The 23,168-nt window shown below is 44.7% G+C and overlaps 2 protein-coding genes and 1 long non-coding RNA gene across 4 annotated transcripts in view; 2 read left to right on the top strand and 1 right to left on the bottom strand.

Moving 5' to 3' along the window:
* Positions 1-11,105, top strand: part of NUP133 (nucleoporin 133) — a 53,399-nt gene extending 42,294 nt beyond the window's left edge. Inside the window, exons 21-26 of the mRNA XM_047701487.1 lie at positions 326-461; positions 2,935-3,053; positions 4,032-4,112; positions 4,850-4,914; positions 7,150-7,238; positions 10,887-11,105. Coding sequence (XP_047557443.1) covers positions 326-461; positions 2,935-3,053; positions 4,032-4,112; positions 4,850-4,914; positions 7,150-7,238; positions 10,887-11,023 — 627 coding nt within the window. The 3' untranslated portion in view covers positions 11,024-11,105. The remainder of the gene's footprint in view (positions 1-325; positions 462-2,934; positions 3,054-4,031; positions 4,113-4,849; positions 4,915-7,149; positions 7,239-10,886) is intronic.
* Positions 11,106-12,116: 1,011 nt separating this feature from the next.
* On the bottom strand, positions 12,117-18,587 carry LOC125084323 (uncharacterized). The gene is made up of 3 exons (XR_007122597.1): positions 18,294-18,587; positions 17,634-17,782; positions 12,117-12,250 (listed from the first exon to the last, which is right to left on the bottom strand). It is a non-coding gene; the product is annotated as an uncharacterized LOC125084323 (long non-coding RNA).
* A 291-nt stretch (positions 18,588-18,878) lies between these two features.
* ACTA1 (actin alpha 1, skeletal muscle) lies at positions 18,879-21,780 on the top strand. Of its 2 annotated transcripts, none has more exons than XM_047701499.1 (7): positions 18,879-19,015; positions 19,886-20,026; positions 20,134-20,458; positions 20,562-20,723; positions 20,819-21,010; positions 21,115-21,296; positions 21,379-21,780. In XM_047701499.1, the coding sequence occupies exons 2-7, from the start codon at positions 19,898-19,900 to the stop codon at positions 21,520-21,522; spliced, it is 1,134 nt and encodes a 377-aa protein (XP_047557455.1). In that variant the 5' UTR covers positions 18,879-19,015; positions 19,886-19,897; the 3' UTR covers positions 21,523-21,780. The 2 variants fall into 2 exon arrangements, with proteins under 2 accessions (XP_047557455.1, XP_047557454.1); XM_047701498.1 differs by having other exon boundaries at positions 18,886-19,033.
* Positions 21,781-23,168: the final 1,388 nt, after the last annotated feature.

Raw genomic sequence — 23,168 nt, 5'->3', positions numbered from 1 at the left:
TAATGAAAATGTTCAAATTATGAGTAAAAATAGTACAAGAATTAATTTTAAAGTTTGTCCTTAACAAGTTGTTCAAGTGAATATATAGTTATTATAGAACAGATGTTTTATACTCATTTCTTTTCCCAGTAATTAGTGTGGCTGGTTGATATTTTATTGAGTAGTTACTCCTGGTATATAGTACCAATCAGTTTTAGGTTTGCTGGTATTGGATCTGATCTTTCATTCGTATCGGGGGAAAACAGTTTTGGGTTGTACTTAACCTTTATTTCAACTTAAATTAGTACACAGAATCTTACCATTTTTCATATGTTGTTTATTGTAGGCTCATGCAACACTTCTGGGTTTGGCAAACATGGAAACTCATTACTTTGCAAAGAAGAAAACCCTTCTGGGTTTGAGTAAATTGGCTGCATTGGCTTCAGACTTTTCAGAGGATATACTGCAGGAAAAAATTGAAGGTAAAAGAAAGATTTGAACATCAGTCATGCTATCAGTGAACTTAGTGCATTCCTATTATCATTTAATAGGGTTCACTAGACACAGAATCTGCCTCTCCTTTATGAAGAGTGGTTTCTGTTCAGTGTTGTTAGACACTTACTCAAGTATGTATTTTTTGGGATTCTGTTTTTTAGAGAAAATTTGTATGTTAATTAAGAATTCCTGGGGGCGCCTGGGTGGCTCAGTGGGTTAAAGCCTCTGCCTTCGGCTCAGGTCATGATCCCAGGGTCCTGGGATCGAGCCCCACATCGGGCTTTCTGCTCAGCGGGGAGCCTGCTTCCTCCTCTCTCTGACTGCCTCTCTGCCTGCTTGTGATCTCTGTCTGTCAAATAAATAAAAAAAAAAAAAAAAAAAAAAAAAGAATTCCTAAGAAGGTGGTTATATGATTTGAAGAGTGCTCTAAGGGGCGCCTGGGTGGCTCAGTGGGTTAAAGCCTCTGCCTTCGGCTCGGGTCATGATCCCGGGGTCTTGGGATCAAGCCCCGAATCGGGCTCTCTGCTCAGCAGGGAGCCTGCTTCCCTCCCCACCCTGGCCTGCCTCTCTGCCTACTTGTGATCTCTGTCTGTTAAATAAATAAATCAATCTTTAAAAAAAAAAAGAAAAGAGTGCTCTGAGTACCCTTAGTGACTTGTATTCTAAGAACAAGAGGAGCTGCAAAGAAATCTTGGCCTTTACTCAGTGGGTTTTATTATAGATAGTTGTGATTTTGAAGCTACTAGTTTCAGAATTCAAAACTTTTTGGCATCTTAATTTTATACAACTATTTTGTTACATTGTAGGTTGAGAAATTGATTGGATACATTGTTATTTTTGAGAACCAGGGGGAAGGGAAATGAAATCTGGAAGGAGGACGAGGAAGAACCCTTTACATTTGAATCAGAGATAATCAGATGGAATCAGGATTGTTCAAAATTAAAGTTTTTCTATACCCCAGGAGCATAAGTATACCTAGTCCTGTACTTTGGCATCTCACTATTTCTCAGTAAAAGGAAATGAGGGTATTGAAGAAATGGTCTTGGGAAGTCTTGTTTAGCCAGAAAACAAGTTTAATGTAGAGATGTCAACACAATAGCCTCCACTGGCCAAGTCTGGGGATAATTTGAACTCCAAAAAGAATGATAGTAAAACGTTTTATTTCACCATTTAAAAATGAAAAATCCAGGGCGCCTGGGTGGCTCATTCATTAGGCGTCAGCCTTCAGCTCAGGTCATGATCTCAGGGTCCTAAGATTGAACCCCACGTCAGGCTTCCTGTTCAGTGGAGAGCCTCCCTCTCCCTCTCCCCCTGCTGCTCCCCCTGCTTCTGTAAGATTGGCTGATAGTCTAACATGGGAAGCCAAATTTTAGCCTGGTCACCAGACTTAGACCATGTTAATCAAATCAGGGTTTTATTTTTTGCTCCCCCATCCACCAGAAAACGTTGGAACTCTGGTCACCGTCTTGATTTGATCACTTCTTAACTTTTACTTTCTTAAAACAGTGGGAGTATTTTCAAGTGTCAGTAATTACCTACAGACTGTCATCAGTGTATCTGGTCAGAGGGAGTAGATTTTTAAAAAATAATTCTGGTTATATGATAATTCCTTATGGAAATTTGTAAATCACCAGGAAAAACACAACAAAAAAATAAATTGTCTATATAATCTCATTGCCTCAGAGATTACTACTGTTACTATTTTGTAATCCTCCCAGTCTGTTTTTCTAGGTATGGAAATTGCACAAAAATGATTTGTGTGATTGTTATAAAATTAGCATCATGTGGAGTGATGTTATTATGAGCATATATGTGCTTTGGTCACTGTACTTTGCTGTGACCACTGTGTTTATGAGGCCGCATGGCAGTTCTCAGTCCTTTTCCCCTGCAGCCCAGCACACTTTCCTGAGCAAAACCCGGGATTGGGCTGCAGCCTTGATAGCTTATCCCAAGTAAGCCTCACCCGGTCACTTCGTCCTCTTAAGGTTACCGTTGCTTGTTAGATTTGGTGCATAAACTTCCAGGTTTTGTTTTTCCCGGAATATACTCGTGGTAGCTTTTAAATAGATCCTTTCCCTCGGTGAAAGAGTATATTAGAAACTCTGGTGGGAGTTACTGAGCTAAATAACATGGGACTGGGTGAACCCTGATTTGAGGGACTTGTGCCTCATGAAATAGCCATCTGTTCTATAATTCCTTCAAGCAGTAGCGTGTATTTTCATAGCTCTTCTCTCCCCTCCTGTTTCTGGTGACTGATTGTTTCTATGATGTGAATCAAGCGATGAATATGTTTTAACATCAGAAATCAAGAGGTAGCAGAATTAATAACATTTTAAGATCACCAAGTAGTGATGAGATTACCTTTAGAGATGCTCTGCCTTTTTTTTTTTTAATTCAGATTTGTTTTATGATAGAGCAGAAGAGTTTACTGCCCCCCCTGCCTCTCATTCTGAATTCTAGAAATGGCTGAGCAGGAGCGCTTTCTACTGCACCAGGAGACCCTGCCTGAACAGCTGCTGGCGGAGAGACAGCTCAGTCTCAGTGCGATGCCGGTGCTGACTGCCCCTCAGCTCATCAGCGTGCGTGCTTTTCCATCCTTGCACCATTCCTTAGTCTCAAAACAGCATCGCTATTTCTAGAGTCAGGTGGTATAGTTCATATGGGTGGTCATCTTCCCACTTCCTATTTTTCTGGTAACTTTCCCCTTCCCCTAGAATAAGTTGTTAGAAGCTGCTGGAGATCAGGATGCACGTTTGCAGGAAGTACTGGACCAGCCTCTGCCTCCCTGTCGATCTCCACCTGTTCCTAGAGATGCTCATGCAGGTGACCAGAAGAAAGTACTTGTACTTTCTTTTCCAGCAGAGGACAAATATGTACCACGAGGTACAGCTCAGGTTCTTCCACAAGAAAAATGGTTTAAGGAACTGGATTTTCATAGCCTATAAGTACTGACCTCACCCTTTTCCTCTGGAACATAACACATTCCTAAGGGCATAGCTAGATTGTGGGCTGCAGCCTGGGTAAGATACTTTTGTTGTTAGATACACTCACAGCCTTAACTCTGCTTCTCTCTTTGCCTTTCAAGAAAGTGTTTCAAATACAAGAGCAATGTAGATCACTTTGAATTAGTTCTAATTCTATTGAAAAGAAGATAATTCAAAAACGTCAGTATTTTAGCCATTATTAGTAACAGATTTCCTATAATTGAGCTCACAATGGCCTCTCCTTATGTAGCATATTGCAAAGAAAATGCTCGAAAGGATACTGAAGTATGTATACTATCTGGAACCTAAGAATAAAATTTACTGATATTTTAGAAGTATATATACCAAGATTTGCAAATTATTTACTGTTGAGCATAGGCACATTTTGAAGGACAGTTTATTAAGAGGATAGATGGAGTGTAATTTCCAAAGATGATAGTTTTCTTATGATAAAATAAAGATACCTTTGACTTACTTGAAAGACAAAATGATGTATTTTTCTCCATAAATTTCTCTAGTCTTGGTTATATGATTACTTAAAATAATCCTAAACCTTATTTGAACTTGCCATAGCTGTATATCTGTGAAGAAAACAGAAGAGCTAATGAATATGATTTCAAGAAAGCTTTGGACCTGCTGGAATATATTGATGAGGTAAGTAAAATCACTTGAGATGATCACAGGCAAGGATCACAATTTATATATTTCGTTTTCTGTAGAACTGAATACATATAAAAAGAGAAAAAAATACATCTTTTAGCCAATCATGACAATGTATTAATTTAGAAAGACTCTATGGTTCAGCTATTCCTAACTCTTGGAATGTGTATAGCTCTTTAGAAAAGCTGTCAGGAGATTCCCTTTCCTGATAATTCTCACACATTCCCAGATGTCTTTTTCTGTGCATGAATAAAAACACAGTTTTTCAGAGTCCTGAGGCATTTTTTTCTCTTTCATTATTAAGTCATCATTAGTTCCTCAGTCTGATACATTGCTTTATCGATTTATTCTTCATAGTGTTCACCCTAAGAGGAGCTGTTTCTTTGGGGGAGAGGGGGTGGTTATAATAACAATTCTGTAGATTAAATAGTTGGCCCTGCAATTGAAAGCAGTTTGGTAGATTTTTAAAATGTAGTGTGTTGGCTTTTATTTATCTTGTTTCAAATCTTAGCCCTTCAAGCTTCCTGATAAAATTGGATTATCACAGAATAATCAGAAACTAATTCTCACTCAGTTACTAATTGGCTTACTCTTCTGGGTATTAATATCTTAAAGGAAATCTTTTAAAATTATGGATTAAAGTAAATCATTTATGCAGAATTAACTCAAATTTAAACATGTATTTTTTTAAAATCAGGACTTAATGAGGATTTTTTTGTTTTATTATAAAGGAGGAAGATGTAAATATAAATGATCTAAAACTGGAAATCCTTTGCAAAGCTCTTCAGAGAGATAAGTAAGTTCTCATAACATGAATCTAAGCTATGGTTTTAGAAAAGGACTCTTTTTTTTTTTTTCCTTAAAGATTTTATTTATTTATTTAACAGACAGAGATTACAAGTAGGCAGAGAGGCAGGCAGAGAGAAAGGAGGAAGCAGGCTCCCCGTTGAGCAGAGAGCCCGATGTGGGGCTCGATCCCAGGACTCTGAGATCGTGACCTGAGCCGAAGGCAGAGGCTTTAACCCACTGAGCCACCCAGGCGCCCCCCCCCCTTTTTTTTTTTTTAATTTACTTGACAGAGATCACAAGTAGGCAGAGAGGCAGCCAGAGAGAGAGGAGGAAGCAGGCACCCTGAGCAGGGAGCCTGATGCGGGCTCGATCCCACCACCCTGAGATTACGACCTGAGCTGAAGGCAAAGGCTTTAACCCACTGAGCTACCCAGACGCCCCTAGAAAAGGACTCTTGAGGAAGATTATGATATCATGTATCAAATGGTTTTGTAACCTAATTATATTCTAACATAATTATAAAAATTTTATTGTGTGCATTAGTAGTCTAAGTTTCTCACTCAGTAGTTAAGGAAGAGTTTAAGGACTTAGGACCACTGGTATAATAAATCTCTATTTTGATTTTATTTATTTGAGTGGGAGAGCGGGCGTGGGGTGCAGAGGGAGAGGGGGAGAAAGAGAATCTCAAGAAGGCTGGATGCCCAGTGCAGAACCCGGTGTGGAGCTCAATCCCATGACCCCGAGATCATGACCTGAGTCGGACACTTAACCGAGACACCTAAATGCCCCTCTGCTTTTGATTTTAAAATTTAGACTGTCAGTTTGCACAGAAATATATATGTTCCTGATTTTCACAGAAGTTGGGCCAGTTCTGCCAAAGAAGCTGCATTTTGTTTTAAACAAAAAGTATATTAGAGTATCGGTACTCTCCTGTAAATTACTGAGACCTCTTTTTTGTGATTATCTCCTTCCTGAGAAGGGAGATTTCCATGGGAAATGGTGGCAAAGAAAGGCGGTGGCAGTGAAAGACAATATCAGTTGGGGGATTGAATTGTTTCTAGGAAAAGAATTTAAGAGAACTTGACTTGAGTGCTAACACCCTTCCCTACTTAAAATTTTCCTTTTTATAGAAATTGCAGTAGGACTATTTTTACTAAAGCATTTCTTCTTCTCATCACTCCCAAATAGTTAAAATTGTTGTTCTATTTGGTCTTGGAGGTCACTTTCTGAAGCATCTCCCTCTGCCTGCTTCATTCTCCTTTCTAATCGTAAAAAAGTATGCTGTCATTTGATTGGAATTCCTTGTCATGGCTTCACGTTTATAAACTTTAAGGTGTTGGGGCGCCTGGGTGGCTCAGTGGGTTAAGCCTCTGCCTTCGGCTCAGGTTATGATCCCAGGGTCCTGGGATTGAGCCCCACATCGGGCTCTGCTCAGCAGGGAGCCTGCTTCCTCCTCTCTCTCTGCCTGACTCTCTGCCTACTTATGATCTCTCTCTCTGTCAAATAAACAAATAAAATCTTTAAAAAAAAAAAAACAAAAAACTTAAGGTGTTGGGGCACCTGGGTGGCTCATTCAGTTAAGCATCTGCCTTTGGCTCACGTTATGATTTCTGGGTCCTGGGTCCTCATGTCAGGCTCCCCGCTTGGCGGGGAGTCTGCTGCTTCTCCCACTGCCCCTCCCCGCCATGCTCGCTTCCTGTCTCTCTCTCAAATAAAATTTTTAAAAAACTTTAAGGTATTGTGGAATATATTCATTGATTACTACAAAGCAGTGGTTGTGTGTGTGTGTGTGTGTGTGTGTGTGAACAGTAATGTCAACTAGATAAAACATTACACTAGACCCTGGTTACCATTTTATTTTTATGAAAATCAGAGTATGTTACAATATATTGTAACTGTTACCTATGGTCTGAAGATTGTACTTGGGAGTCCTTACTAAGTTTGTTATTTATTTATAGAATATGGGGGGAAAGATGGCTTGCTACTTTGTTTTAACATCAAATACGTAGGGTTGTGTTGGGTGAATAGTGACCTGAGTGTAGCATTTTGTATCTGATATTGGGACTCTAAGTATATTCAACATTCAAAACCTCCTTATTTAAATACTTTGAAACAGTATTACAGAACTCAAGATTCTCTACCTCTGGTACAACCAGCAAAATAAAACTACAGTAGCAAACAGAAGTCATTTATTTCAGATATGTCTATGATTTCTTTTTCTTACTGCAATTTTGTTTTCTAGCTGGTCCAGTTCAGATGGTAAGGATGATCCAATTGAAGTATCTAAAGATAGTATATTTGTGAAAATCTTACAGAAACTTTTAAAAGATGGTAAGTCATTTGTTAATATTAGAAGTTATAGCATCACTCCTCAGTTTCAGAAATCTGAAAATAATGGGGATTTTCCAAGGTGTCAGTGCCAGGGTGGTTTAAGATTAAATAGTATCATACTCAGAATTAGAGAGATTTGTTTAAAATGTTTCTTTCCTCTCCCATTTGGGGGAGCACGTGTCAAGGTGAAGTCTCCATCCACGTGGGTCCTGGTGGACCCCAGTGGGCAAAGTCTCCATGCTGATTCAGGATGGATAAGGAATGGATTCAGATGTTGTGACACCAAAACTCTGTATGACAGAAGTAACCATTTTCCTTTTATTTTTTGGTTAACTCTTGTGAAGATTGAAAACTTGAAATGATATATAAATGACAAATAACTTTTTGATATATAATGGACTGTACTAAAGTACAATTTACAAAATGCTTTTACACATCCATTTTGGACACTAACACTCTAAAATTCATGTTGCGAACAATATAAAAAGAAAAAGAAGGGGGTATGTTTTGCATGTTTTGTACCTAATATAGTGAGCAAAATTCCATTTGCTGATTGAGACACAATAAATTAGGTAAAGAAGCTTTTGTAGGTAAAATGCTGTTCTCAGGGGGAATATGAAGTAGGGGATACAGTTGACCCTTGAACAATGTGTGGATGAGAGGTAGTCACCCCCAGTACGGTTGAAAATCCACATAAATCTTTTGCCTTCCTAAAAACTTTACTACTGTTAGCCTGCTGTTGACCAGAAACCTTACCAATAACATAAACTTTTGGTTAACACATACTTTGCATGTGTATTATATACTATATTCTTATAATAAGATAAATTAGAGAAAATAAATTGTTATTGAGAAAATACATTTACAGTACTCTACTGTATCAAAAAAATTCGCAGGTAAGCGGACCCATGCCGTCCAAACCTGGGTTGTTTAAGGATCAACAGTATTTACTTTCACCTTTTTTCATATTACGGAGCTTAATGTATGGAGGGTGTTAGACTAGAGATGAGCGTTTTGCACATTTTATACATGTGCGGCTCATATTTATTATAGAAAATTCTATCAAAATGTGTCATACTAAATTCAAGCAACGTGCAAAATAGACTTAGTATTTACCAATCCTTGCAAATATAAGGGTACTCTGTTTTATACCAAATGGAAAAAATACACAGTGGTAAGTTATTGTAAATTCAATCCTTTTAGATAGATAGGACTTATATCCATCAAACTGACATTTACACACATTTGAAAGTTTTCTATACATATGTATGCAAGATACATTATTTAATCCACATCAAATATGACGAACCCAATGCCTGGTACATAGTAGTCACTCAATAGACATTTGTCCTTTGAATGCCTTCACGTATTTTGCAGATTCATAGCCCCAGCTCCTCTGTAATGGGTTGTATTCTGCAGTCTTCTATTTTAAAATTGCTGGCTTAACCAGGGGACATGAAGGGGGGGACCCTTAGAAAAACAGCATGAAACTAACCACACAGACTAGTATTCTGGGGTGAAACAGAAGCAAACTCTCAGCGTTTACATGGCGGAAGCTTTTGTTTTCCAGCCCAGCTGCAATGGTCTCTTAGTGTTACTTTTCAGATATTTAGTCCCCTTTTGTAAGTGATTCAGTGAAAATATAATTCCATGACTAGATTACTTGGAACTTGCTCAGAATTGATCTGGACTTGTATTTTGAAAAAGTAATACTTGGTCATCCTGTCATGACCATTTAATAGTGCATTCTTTTTCAAAGATGAGCAAATAACACAAAGGTTAATTAAGCCTTTTCATTGTCACAAAATAAATAATTAAAAATGAAATAATGAAGGGGTATAACAGAAGAACGTGATTTGTTTGAAAGTATTTGAAATACCTGAAATTCAGAAAGAGCTAAAATGCTCCTCTAAGACTTTCTCTTTTCTGTATTTGGAAATGAAATAACTGGGTATGATTAATTTCTCTGTATTACTGGAGAGATTTTCCATAAGCCTAATAGATTATTAGAAAGCATTTGGACCCAAATCCAGTGCTTTCCTTGAAGATTGTTCTCATAAAAGTGCGACAGAATTAAATTGTGGCTATTTAATGTTTAGTGCTATTTAGAGGTGACTTTGCTGTTTTTATTATTCTTATATTATAAATCATAGATGAACAATAGGAATGAAAAGTTGTGATTTTACAGGAAGAATTATTAAATTATGACCAAAGAACAAAAGCAAGTAGAAACTATTAGAAAAATGAACATATGTATATAAGGAAAAGGTATATATACTTATAACAAGAAGTTAAAGACATTTATTTTTGGAACCTTTTTAATAATACAGCTACTATGTATGATAGTGAATATTTTTAAAGGAGGACAGAGCCTGATGGTAGTGAGAAAAAGAAATCCATCAAATATTAGTTCTTTTTTTTTTTTTAAAGATTTATTTATTTATTTATTTATTTGACAGAGATCACAAGTAGGCAGAGAAGCAGGCAGAGAGAGAGGAAGGGAAGCAGGCTCCCTGCTGAGCAGAGAGCCAGATGTGGGGCTCCATCCCAAGACCCTGGGATCATGACCTGAGCCGAAGGCAGAGGCTTTAACCCACTGAGCCACCCAGGTGCCCCAAATATTAGTTCTAAACAGAGGGCATGCACAGTAAAAATAGAAGCCAAATAAGATGTTAAATTTTTTTAGAGAATTGATCTTTTAAAATCAATATATTTTCAGAAGTATAATGCTGTTTGACAGATAAAAACTCCTTATTGAAAGTATTTTAATTGTAGTAACTGATCTATAAATATTTCAAATTTAGCCGCAAAACATTTATTAACCCAGTTTTTAATTATATAATAATTAACTACAAAAAATAGTACTAGGCGCTTTGAGAGTATTGGGAAAAAAGCTTCAGTATTTGATTTTGAGAACCTTATGCTAATATGACAAATTACAAAATATTGTATTATTAATTGAAAATTTTTTTCCCATTTTCTTTATCAAATGAGAAAATTGTACAAACCTTTTTGTAACTACACAGATCCTAATTCCAACAGTTCCAATTCATCAGTGCTCATTGGCTTTCCAGCTTTACAGAGGTCTAATGAATAAATAATTCTTCACCTATCTCATTTCAGACTATATTTTGAGACATTGGATCTAGCTTTCATAATACTACACTACTAAATTATTTCCCTGTATGTAATTGGATATATATTTAATATATATAATTGTTGAAGTACTTGAATATATAATTAGATATTATATATTTGTTTGAAATTAATATATAATAGTTGGAATATGTAATTGTTTGAAATATTTGTTTATAGGTGATTATTAATTAAAAACTTCCACATTGAAGAAATGACTTAAGCTATGTAGAAAATGAAAGTATTTCAATGAAGTCTTACTAAAAACTTTGATCAGATTGGTGTTTTGATCACTAGGGGGAAAATATACTCCAGCAGCCTCTTCAAAGTAAGAATGTCATGCTGTAGACCTACAAGCATGTTTGACAGTGGAAGGAATTTAGAGCAGAGTATTTCCCAATAGTGGAGTGACATTATATTTTAAATAGAAGCACAGGTGTTATCATTAATCATCTTCATTCATTTGGGAGTTTTATGAAAATTAAAAAGGACTTTCTGTGTTTGTGTTTATAGGCATTCAGCTCAGTGAGTACCTGCCAGAGGTGAGAGACCTCCTACAAGCAGACCAGCTCGGAAGCCTGAAGTCTAATCCTTACTTTGAGTTTGTTTTGAAAGCAAACTATGAATATTATGTTATGGGGCAAATGTAACTTTTTCTGAAAATGGTCACTGTTCCTGAAAATATGTGGAAGCATGTCCTTATAAAAATCTTAGGCCTTAAACATCTAAAAATTTGTACAGTTTTATAACACGTATTGCTAAATTTTGTATACTTTATTTGAAAGCTGCTACAAAACAGCTGTAAGGCTGACTGTAGTTTTGGTTTTTTTGTTACAAGATATTTTCTCTCCTCCTTTTTCCATCTAAAATGTAGCACTTGTTATTTCCGTGCTTGCTACCCTTCCTTTCTCTTCTTATCTGTTGGGAGTTCTGGAATTCTTACTCTGATTCTGGCTGCTTGTATGCACAAAGCACTTCTCGGCCTCAATTTCTGTAACTCTAAACATGACCAGAGTGCACGGATTGTCTCTGAAATGGCTGTGACTCTGCACTGAAGAGATCTGGAGTATTAATATCTGTTTTGATTGGGACTAGTGGGCAATATGTAGTAAGGTAGATGTCAGATTTGCTGACTTGGTGTAGGACTAAAAGACTAAACAAGGAGTAATTCATGTGAGCTTGAGAACGGATTAGTTCATTGGGAAAATATTAAATATTTCTACATAAATAATTGAGTATTAATGAGAGGAACAAGACCCTTAAGTGTTTTCTAGCCTATCTATATGTTACCATGTAATAAGTTTATAGTATTAGTGTTAGTTACAGTCTTCCAGTATGGAGATTCCGTTAACTTCGTGTATTTTCAAGGTCATTTACACTGAATTCCAGCTTTACCACAGTCTAACGAATGTAAAGCATGTGTTATGCTAGAAGCCATTATAGGTTTTCTTAATATGGCATCTGATTTCCTGAAAAGTAGTGATTCCCAAAGCTTCATTGTTCTGACCAGTGTCAACACTCAGTTTTTAATCAGCTTTAAATAAAGACTAGAGATTGGATAGGGAGGTGCTGGCATATTCAGATTCTGGCCCAGTTTCAACTGGAATGCTCACTAAAGAACTTGCTCCGACAGCTAAAAAGGTCAGAAGTTAAATATGGTGAAGAGAGGCTGGTTCCTGGTTTCACGAAGTACAGCCGTCTGTGTCCTCTTCCTTCCAGCTTCACATCCAGCCTTTGAACACATTGTCAAGGAGAGGTTAATGGAGCTCATTACATTAATAACCAGAGGAAAGACACTAGCAGCCTTGTCTTCTTCTTTTTGTAGCTTGTATGCGGGGACAGCATCAGGGTCCAGGTTAGGAACCTAATGAAGGGTGCTAAGGGAAGTTAGGAAGAACTTGTCAGATGGCAGGTAAGAAATTGCTAAAATTCTCTTCTTACAGGACAAGGCTTTGGTTTTCTATTGACATTAACAATTCTTAGCTGTATGATCCTTGTACGTAATAATGTACTATGGGGACACAGCATTGTGCCCCCTTCAACGTGCTGCCACAAATCTAATAATCCCTAGTGTGATAGGAAGGCCAGTCTGAGAGTCACCCTGGCCCCGTCGATGGCATGATTTTGCATTACTGCTGTCACGTTGTAAGGCACAGTCGTCTTATTTTGAGGGAGGGGAAGGCTCATTCTTCTAGCTCTGTCTTGTCGTCAGTAGCCTAGCACTGAAATGGTTGGATTTTTAAAAATTAGTAATAGTAAAATTAAGGCCTAAGATTTTGAATAATTTTTCTAAATTAAAATTTTACAACATAGTCTTTCCCAAAGAATTGATTTTTATATAAATTGAATAATGGATAAAGACACAAAAAGTGAGCATGTTTTCTAAGGAAAGAGAAATTTTACTGACTTGGGAAAGTTTTGTTTTTTTTTTTCCACTTCTGTCTTTGCTTTTCTCAAAGTCACAGCTTGTAGCCTTGATTAAATGAAACGATAACATGTTTTTGAAAGTGAGCAGCCAGCTTTGTGTACTGGTATGTTTTAAAGTTTTATGAATATAAGTGCCTGGGTAGCTTAGTCTGTTAAATGTCTGCCTTTGGCTCAGGTCATGATCTCACGTCATGGGATTGAGTCCCGCACTGGGCTCTCTGCTCACTGGGGAGTCTGCTTCTCCCTCTCCCTCTGCCTCTCCCCCTGCTTGTGCTCTCTCTTTCTCTCAAATGAATTAAAAAAAAAAAAAAAAAAACCCATGAATGTGTCAAGAATGAAGGCAGAACTGGAGATACGTGTAAGAGACTTGCTGAAACCCCAGTGAAGTAAAAGACTACTGATACCCTCCAATGTAAGGATTTCGTTTTTGAAGAAAACTTCAAAATTGGATTGTTTCTTTTACTTTGGGGTTTGAATCAGAATCCTGAAGTGTATCACCCACCAGGCACACAAGGCCACATTTCTCCTTTGAGGCCGACTGCTTTCTCTAGGAACAGGAATGGAAGGAAAGCCACACCATAATGTCATCAGACTCACTTCTTAATCTGTTGTAATCCAGCGTACTTGCACATGTTGAGGCTGATAACTACAGAAATATTAACATGGTCCCACCTGTGTATTCCTGGACCTTTAATTTGGAGAATGGCTGAAGAGAAAATAGTATTTCTATGCAAAATCCCCTCATTAAATACCAAAATAAAATTTAAAAAATAGTTTTGGGGGCACCTGGGTGGCTCAGTGGGTTAAGCCGCTGTCTTCGGCTCAGGTCATGATCTCAGGGTTCTGGGATCGAGTCCTGCATCGGGCTCTCTGCTCGGCAGGGAGCCTGCTTCCCTCTCTCTCTCTGCCTGTTTCTCTGCCTACTTGTGATCTCTCTCTGTCAAATAAATAAATTATTAAAAAAATAAAAAATAAAAAATAGTTTTGTATAATCCTAACAATTTTTTAAAAGATGTTTATTTGAGAGAGAGTGTGAGGAGGGGGAAGAGCAGGCCAAGCAGACTCCCCACTGAGCAGGGAGCCCAACACACACACACGGCTCAGTCCCAGGCCCCTGAGATCATGATCTGAGCTGAAGGCAGATGCTTTACCGACTGAGCCACCCAGGTGCCCTCATTAATTCTTAAAAAACAAACAAGCAAAACTGACGAAAATGTGAAACCTATTTTTTGAAAAAATATATGGGGGGGGGCGCCTGGGTGGCTCAGTGGGTTAAAGCCTCTACCTTCGGCTCAGGTCATGATCTCAGGGTCCTGGGATGGAGCCCGGCATCGGGCTCTCTGCTCGGCAGGGAGCCTGCATCCCCCGCTCTCTGCCTGCCTCTCTGCCTACTTGTCATCTCTGTCAAATAAATGAATAAAATCTTTTTTTTTTTTTAAAGATTTTATTTATTTATTTGACAGAGAGAGATCACAAGTAGATGGAGAGGCAGGCAGAGAGAGAGAGAGAGGAGGAAGCAGGCTCCCTGCTGAGCAAAGAGCCTGATGCGGGGCTCCATCCCAGGACCCTGAGATCATGACCTGAGCCGAAGGCAGCGGCTTAACCCACTGAGCCACCCAGGCGCCCAAATGAATAAAATCTTAAAAAAAAAAAAAAAGTATATGGAATCCCACCAGCCAGAAATAGTTTCACTTACCAGTTTGAACTGGCTGGCTCAGTTGGAAGAGCAGGCAACTCTCCATCTCAGAGTCGTGAGTTCAAGCCCCATGTTGGGTGTAGAGATTACTTAAATGAACTTTTAAAAAAGTGAAATGTATCTTGGACAGTTTGGCACTGGGCATTCTGTGTATTCCATAACCTAGTGTATACTGTGACCATCTCCTTAATCCAGTGTTTCCCAGCCTTTTTCCCACTGTCATTCCTGAGGACTCTTCTTAGACAGTTTTGTCCTAATCACTCCACCCCTATACCCCCCACCGGGAAAGTTTAATACTACAGATATACTGTCTATTTTTTTATGTGCTGTGCCTCTGGAGGCCACAAATCATTGTAATATCTAAGATATTTTTCTCACCCCCACAAAAAAAACAATCCCCCCCTTCAAAAATGCATGTCTTCACAATTTTTCAAGATACAACTCAATGACTGCAGGACACTTTACCACATGGCTGTGCCATGCTTTATTTAACATTTCTCTGCCTTCTAGCGATCTGAACACGTGGGTTAATGGTTTTGGGTTGGGTTGGGTTTTTTTACTTTACTTTTGCTGTTTTAGATAATACTAGAATAAATCTTTGTGTCAAAATCTGTGCATACCCCAAATTCCTGTAAAATTACATGACTCTTCCTGCTCAGTTGGTGATGATGTTGACATGTTTAGCAAACAGTTCTAATAATGTCAAACGTCCTTTGCTCCCCTCTCCTACCACCTCACCCCTCACCCCCTCCAAACACTCGGAAAGATACTGAGCTATTGAGTGTTTATGCCCCAGGCACTTACCTAGTTTTAATCTTCAAGTCAGTGTTAAGGAGTATGTAGTATCATCAGTTGAGAATATGGAGTCTTTCTTGAAGTGAGCCTATGTGCTTTTAACAATATGAGAGCATATGAAGTGTTTTATGAATTCATATTTGAGATTTTTTTTGAGAGAGAGAATGGGACAGTGAGGAGCAGAGGGTAAGAAGAAGCAGACATATGACAGAAGGGGGGGAGGATACCCCTGGAAATACTTTACTGCAGAGTGCAAGCTTTTGACCCACTGATTATTCTGGATATTAGGAGGTGGTGGGATGAGGGGTGGAGCTGAGGGCTCCAGTGGAATCATTAGGTCAGTACAGATGGCCAAGGCAGAAGCCATGACTTCATTGCAGGATGTCTTCGGCCTTTCAGAAAAGAACCCTTGAAGAACTTTTATGTTTCCAGAACCAAACCAAGTGCTAGGGAGGATTAAAGGAAAGTAGAAAGCTGTCCCTGCCCTGCCCTGACTACTAGTAAGAGTCACCCAAGCCCCAGCTGTGGGACCTGGGAGTGGTCTAGCTCATTGAGCCTTGCTTTTCTGATTCTTAAAACTGAATGACTAAGGGCACCTGGGTGGCTCAGTGGTTAAAGCCTCTGCCTTCAGCTCAGGTCATGATCCCAGGGTCTTGGGATCGAGCCCCACAGGAGGCTCTCTGCTCGGCAGGGAGCCTGCTTCCTCCTCTCTCTCTGCCTGCTTCTCTGCCTACTTGTGATCTCTGTCTGTCAAATAAATAAATAAATAAAATTTAAAAAAAAACTGAATGACTATTACCTCTCTTATTTACTTCAGAATAGTTAGAAGCTTATATGCTTTTAACAATATGAAAGCATATAAAGTGTTTTATGAATTCATATTTGAGATTTTTTTGAGAGAGAGAATGGGGGGGTGGGGAGCAGAGGGAGAGGGAGAAGCAGACTCCCCACCCAGCAGGAAGCCTGTTGCGGGGCTCGATCCCAGGACCCCCAGACCACCCAGGCACCCCGAATTCATATTTGAAACAATAGGAAATGATAGAAGGCTTAGACCCAGCGAGAGAGTGGGACATACAGATTTGTGAGGTGCTCGGGGCGTAGGGCTGCAGAGGAGGGAGCTGTGAACCCACAGCTGAGTAGCAGCATGGCCCTGTCAGGTGCCATGAGCTGGCCTGCACCTGAGACCTTAGAAGCAGGCACTCTCTCTCAGGCATACCCTACATGGCTGAGCTTTACTTAGTTCTCAGACGGGTAGGCAGGCGGTCACCCGCTTATCGGGTGAGAGCGGAGCACTGGTGTGTTCCCCAAAAGTGTACATGTATGGAGACAGTTTTTCCACTCGCCCGTGACTCGCCCGTGAGGTCTAGTCCTAGGCCAATGAGAATTCAACAAGACCAGAATGGGACTGGGTGGCCCCACAGTGACCTGTCAGAGACTATTTAAACAGCTCCCCCCGGGGGCAGAAAGCAGATATCTGGCCGGGTGTCCTCAGCACCAGCACCAGCACCACCAGCACCCTACCCCCCTCACCGCCCCCATAGGTTTGCTGGACTCAGTCTCTTCCCTCACGAGCGTTTTCTTCGTAGCTTTGTGTGCTTGAAGCTCATGGAAGAGAGAAGAACTGCACTGAGCACGAATTTCGGAAAATACTGATAACTCCGCTCCCCTTTAAAATACCAAGTTCTTAGATATTCCTATTTCAGGCCAAAATTTAAGCTTTTCCGTTTATATTGTACCTATAGTGCATTTGCCGGTTTATTTTTTTCTAGTGTCTTCACTACCCACTGACAGCAGGACCTGAGGTTTTCAAAATGACATGTAGTTCTGTCACTCACTCATTCTCTAAGATAATGGAAAAAGCTAAATAGGAAACCGCAGTAGCTTTTAGCTGAACCTTGGCATCCACTGTGTAAGCCCCATCCTAACCAAACTATTGTTTAATTGACTGATGGTTTTAGGAAGAGCTGCCATGATGTGGCCTCCAGGGGAGGGTTACATGTGCTTTTCTGTCCCTCCTCCAGAGAAGCCACACCTGTCCCAGTTGCTGAGTTCCACTACCAAATGTGAATTGCAACTATTTCGGGAGCACTTAAGCACATCAGAAAAATGAACCATTCCATTCTTGCTTGTCCCATGTCACTGATGTATCCCCTCAAAGCATGTCACTGAGTTCATCACAGAAAATTGTGTCTCCCTGTGGCTTCCACAACAGGCTTAGGACTGCGCTCCCACCCCACTCCACCCCACCCCCACCCCCCCACCCCCCGCCCCCCACCAAAAAAAGAGAAAATGTGAGACCAGCACCAACTGGATAACCTCCTCTGACCCTCACTCCACCTTACCATAAGTAGATCCAAATCCTTCTAGAAAATTTGAAAGGCATATCCCCATATATCAGTGGTATAAATAGAACCTCTTCAGCGGCCTCTGGGAGATGGTGACTCTCCAAGGTGGACTGGGAGGCGGCAGGGCCTTGGCAAGGCATCATCCTCTAAATATAAAGATGAGTTTGTTCAGCCTTTGCAGAAGGAAAAATCGCTACCCATCCTAGAGTGCAATGTCCTTGTCCTTCTTACTGGGAGGGAGGTCGAGCAAGGTTTCACTTAGGGCGCTTCACCCATTCCACCACCAGGTCGTGCCTTGTGACCCTGGCCTTTCAGTTCCAGGACAGGGACACTCTTAGCCCCACCAAGGAGGTGGGGACTTAGGGGCTCAGCTCGGCCCACCCAACCTGGGGCAGGTTGGGGAGAAAGAGGACACCCCCCCATTCCTTCGCCCCCCAGGTGTGCTGCACGTCACTGAGGAGAACAGCTCCCGGTGCCCTGGCTTTGTGCCCGGCCCTGCCAGAGCCGCCGACCCGGCCTGTCCCCGGGAGCCCTGCGCCACCGCCTCCTCTTCCCCGCCTCTCAGTCCTCTCCTCCCGCCGCCAGTTGTCTAGGCCGCGACAGCTGCGCGCCCTCCCGCCGCCGGTGGCCCTCTCCGCGGTGGGGGCGGGGGCCGACCTGGGTCAGCCCTTGAATTGGGGCCTCAGGGGTAGAGGGGGAGAATATGAAGTTCACTGGCGGGGAGGGGCTCGGGGGTCTCCTTCCTTCCGTTCCTGGGACACTGGATGTGACTCCTGCCCCCATCCTCTCTGTCGCACCACTGAGACACGGCTCCCTCCTCCTTCTGGCCGCGTGTGGGGTTTTGCAGGTCTGAGTAAACCCAAAGAAGGGTTGAAATGTGGGAGGCATCCTCCGCAGCGCCCGTGCGAGCAGAGCGGACAGGGTGGAGAGGCCTTTCGGACAGGTGCAGCTCCGGGAGCGCAGGCGCACACACGCACCCACTGGCGCGCGCGGTGACCCTCGCCCCACCCCATCCCCTCCGGCGGGCAACTGGGCCGGGTCGCGGGGGGGTGGGGGTGGCCGACCGGCCGGGGAGACGCTCCATATACGGCCCGGCCCGCGTTACCTGGGCTTGGGCCAGGCCGCTCCTTCTTTGGTCAGCGCAGGGGACCCGGGCGGGGGCCCAGGCCGCGAGCCGGCTGGGGGAGGGGGCTCTAGTGCCCAACACCCAAATATGGCTCGAGAAGGGGAGCGACATTCCTGCGGGGCGGCGCGGGGGGGTGCGCCCGCGGGCTATATAAAACCTGAGCGCGAGGACCAGCGGCCACCGCAGCGGACAGCGCCGAGAGAAGCCTCGCTTCCCTCCCGCGGCGACCGGGGCCCGAGCCAGAGAGCAGCAGGTGTAGCCACCCGCCCAGGTAGGGCGGGAGTGGGGGAGGGGACGGGGACAGAAGAATAATAGGACAGGGGGACAAGGTGACAAGGCACCACTTAGGGGAGCCTGGAGAACTCCGAGGTAGAACCCAACCGACTCATCTGATCAGCCCCAAGGCCTACTTTACGCTCTTTCTAGAGGAGACACAACGCATTCAGTTTTTGGAAATGTCTCCAAATTTATCCCTAGCCTCTTTGGGCTCCGCTACCTGGCGTTTAGTGTGTGCCAGGTGGATTAAAGCTTTTGCTTTAGTCGTCCCAAGGGCAATACCTCCCAACGAAGGCCTGAGCCAAAGAGCAGGAGGGGGCCCTATTCTCTGGGTTGGCCATCAGGCGTTTGAAAAGGTGCCTCTGTTCAGAGCCTGGAATCATTCAGGGTCCGGAATGGGCCAGTCCGCCCTGGGTGGAGCACCAAAGCCCCTCCCACGGGCATGTCCTTGCACCCGCACACCTGCCCAGCTAGCAGGTACCGCCGGCCTTAACCTTCCAGGTGAGGCCGCGGAGGCGCGGAGACGGTGGGCGCCCGCGTCTGACTCTTGCCGCGGGTAGCCTGCAGCGAAGGCAGGGAAGTCTTGGGGGACCCTGTGCTTGGATTCCCGGGGTGGAGAAATTCTCCGTGTGGGCGCGACGACCCTGTGCCCCTCTCCCCGTCGCATCGCAGCTCTGAGCCTGGGGAGAGAAGCCCGGGATGGGTCCCTTCGACTGCTCCCCTGGCCGGTTGTGCGCCGTTCCGGCTGGGGAGGCCCGTTGGTCCCTGGGAAGGGAGGGCCCTCGGGCCAGCGGGGCCTCCTGTGCTGACGCGCCGCGTGTCTCCACGGCCTTCCTATCCTTTGCAGAAACCAGACACCATGTGTGACGAAGACGAGACCACCGCCCTCGTGTGCGACAATGGCTCCGGCCTGGTGAAAGCCGGCTTCGCCGGCGACGACGCCCCTAGGGCCGTGTTCCCTTCCATCGTGGGCCGCCCTCGCCACCAGGTCAGGCTGCCGCTCGGCGGAGGGAGCCGGGCCGGGGACCTCCGTGGAGCCGGGCCCTGTGCCACTCTGAGCCGCGGTAACGTGGGCGTGGTGTCTCCGCTCCGCAGGGCGTCATGGTGGGTATGGGTCAGAAAGATTCCTATGTGGGCGACGAGGCTCAGAGCAAGAGAGGCATCCTGACCCTGAAGTACCCCATCGAGCACGGCATCATCACCAACTGGGACGACATGGAGAAGATCTGGCACCACACCTTCTACAACGAGCTCCGCGTGGCCCCTGAGGAGCACCCCACCCTGCTCACGGAGGCCCCCCTCAACCCCAAAGCCAACCGCGAGAAGATGACCCAGATCATGTTTGAGACCTTCAACGTGCCCGCCATGTACGTGGCCATCCAGGCCGTGCTGTCCCTCTACGCGTCCGGCCGTACCACCGGTGAGTGCGCGCGGCCCCGGCCCCCGCCCCCCGGCCCCCGCCCGCGCCGGCCGAGGGGCTCGCGCTCACTGCCCGCCTTGTGCCCGCCCTGCCCCCCGCGCAGGCATCGTGCTCGACTCTGGCGACGGCGTCACCCACAACGTGCCCATCTATGAGGGCTACGCTCTGCCGCACGCCATCATGCGCCTGGACCTGGCCGGCCGCGACCTCACTGACTACCTGATGAAGATCCTCACTGAGCGTGGCTACTCCTTCGTGACCACAGGTGCGCGGCGCTCAGGGCACCTGGGGCGGGCGGGGTGGCGCTCGGGCCCCGGGGCCCTGCGCTGAGGGCTCCTCTCCTGCCGCTGCGCCCCACAGCTGAGCGCGAGATCGTGCGCGACATCAAGGAGAAGCTGTGCTACGTGGCCCTGGACTTCGAGAACGAGATGGCGACGGCCGCCTCCTCCTCCTCCCTGGAGAAGAGCTACGAGCTGCCCGATGGGCAGGTCATCACCATCGGGAACGAGCGCTTCCGCTGCCCGGAGACGCTCTTCCAGCCCTCCTTCATCGGTGAGTCCCGCTCGCCGGCCTCCGCGGGAGTCCCGGGGCCCCGCCCGCGCCCCCGTCTCCGGGTCGCGCCCTGCCGGCTCACGCTCCTCTCTGCGGGCCCCCAGGCATGGAGTCGGCGGGCATCCATGAGACCACCTACAACAGCATCATGAAGTGCGACATCGACATCAGGAAGGACCTGTACGCCAACAACGTCATGTCGGGGGGCACTACCATGTACCCCGGTATCGCTGACCGCATGCAGAAGGAGATCACCGCGCTGGCCCCCAGCACCATGAAGATCAAGGTGGGCGGCGGCCCGCGGCCCCTGCCCACGCTTGGGCTCAGGGCTGCGGGCTTCACCCCCTGACGCGCTCCCTGTCTTACAGATCATCGCCCCGCCTGAGCGCAAGTACTCGGTGTGGATCGGCGGCTCCATCCTGGCCTCGCTGTCCACCTTCCAGCAGATGTGGATCACCAAGCAGGAGTACGACGAGGCCGGGCCCTCCATCGTCCACCGCAAATGCTTCTAGACCCCATTCCACCAACAGCGCTCGAATTCTCCTCAGGACGACAAATCTCAGGTTGCAGGTGGCTGACCTCGGTCACCGCGCAGCGACTTCGTCTTTAACAACCAAGTGCAGTTGCTGCCGCCGCAACGCGACACAGTGTTTATAACGTGTACATACATTAACTTATTTACCTCATTTTGTTATTTTTAAAACAAAGCCCTGTGGAAGGAAATGGAAAACTTGAAGCATTAAACTCAGCCATTCTGTCTGTTGCGTAAAGTTGTTTGTTGTGTTTATTTGCATGGGAGGGAAGTGGCGGGGGACGGGGAAGGGAGAGAGGCCCCCCATCTTCCCGTGTCACAAGTGTCACTGGTGTCACTTTTCACAATACTCCCAGTGAGTGCGCTCCTTGCCACACCATTAGTTAAGTCTAACCCCTCTGGATCAGGACAATTTCCAAACTGGCAGGCCCATTAAAGGCCCGACCTGGCCCCCTGGTGTGTGTTGAGGACCCTCCCCCTCTGCAGGGCGCTGCCCTGAGCGGCCGGCTCTGGGAGGGCCGCGGGCGGGTGGCTCTGGCCCGCCCCCGGCTTCGGGCGCTGTCCACGGTGCTGGCGCGTGCGAGCCGCTCCGCCTACGGCGCTGGGCGTTCCCTTAAAGGAAACCGGCGTCCCCTCCCGAATCTCGAGACCTAACTGAAGGGGTTGTGTTCTGCATTTAATGAACCGGTTTTCGTTTATAAGTGAAGACAGTCACTTCTCTTCCAGACCGGGGGGTCCTTTGCTTCACGCCAAGGTGATGGTGGTATAGAAATCAGGGTGGGGTGGGGAGGAGCCACGCCCTGAGGCGGGCGGAGGGAGAGGAAGGGGCGAGCAGGCGGTCCAGCAAGGACAGTACACGCTGGGCGGACACGGACCCCGAGGGCAGCCCAGCAAGGAGGGGTCTGCAGGGAGTGGAGCTGAGACTGGCCGTGGAAGAAGAGGGGGTAAACAAGGGAGGAGGACCACCACCCTCTCCTTCCCACCACCGGCCATTCTAAAGGCACAAAATACACTAATGGGGGTGCAATTTCTTTGGGAGAGCACAGTACCTACTTGTTTAAAAACCAGCTTAATGTTTTCTAGTGGAGGTTACTAAGGACAGTGGTACCTAAATAAAATAGATTCTGACTCAAAGAAGGTAATAAAGTTTTTTGGAAAACAAATCTGTAAGTAGAATTAACAATATGCAGTGTTATAAGCCACATAGCCATAGGTTTATTCATTCTCACCTTTTATGGCCTATTGAAATGTTTCTGAAGTCTTTGAGGACTCTAAGGTGGGAATTCTGCCAAACCCAGATATCAAGAAAATCAGTAATCCAGTAGAATTTAAGTTTTTTTTTTTATTTATTTGACAGACAGATCACAAGTAGGCAGAGAGGCAGGCAGAGAGAGAGAGGAGGAGGAGGCAGGCTCCCTGCTGAGCAGAGAGCCCAATGCGGGACTCGATCCCAGGACCCTGAGATCATGACCTGAGCTGAAGGCAGAGGCTTTAACCACTGAGCCACCCAGGCGCCCCAGAATTTAAAATTTTAATAAAACAAGTCTGTGATGCTACATATTATTGCCCCACAAAGGGTAGAGAAACGTTAAAAATGGGCTAAGTTCTAGTCTCTTGGAGGAATCT

Source organism: Lutra lutra, chromosome 14 (genome assembly GCF_902655055.1).
Source record: "Lutra lutra chromosome 14, mLutLut1.2, whole genome shotgun sequence".
NCBI lineage: Eukaryota > Metazoa > Chordata > Mammalia > Carnivora > Mustelidae > Lutra > Lutra lutra.
This window is presented reverse-complemented; position numbering and strand designations above follow the sequence as displayed.

Coding starts and splice junctions, on each gene's coding strand:
- ACTA1 (XM_047701499.1), top strand. CDS start 19,898: ATGTGTGACGAAGACGAGACCACCGCCCTCGTGTGCGACAATGGCTCC. Junction 20,724..20,818: donor CTACTCCTTCGTGACCACAG/GTGCGCGGCGCT, acceptor TGCGCCCCACAG/CTGAGCGCGAGATCGTGCGC. Junction 21,297..21,378: donor CCAGCACCATGAAGATCAAG/GTGGGCGGCGGC, acceptor CCTGTCTTACAG/ATCATCGCCCCGCCTGAGCG.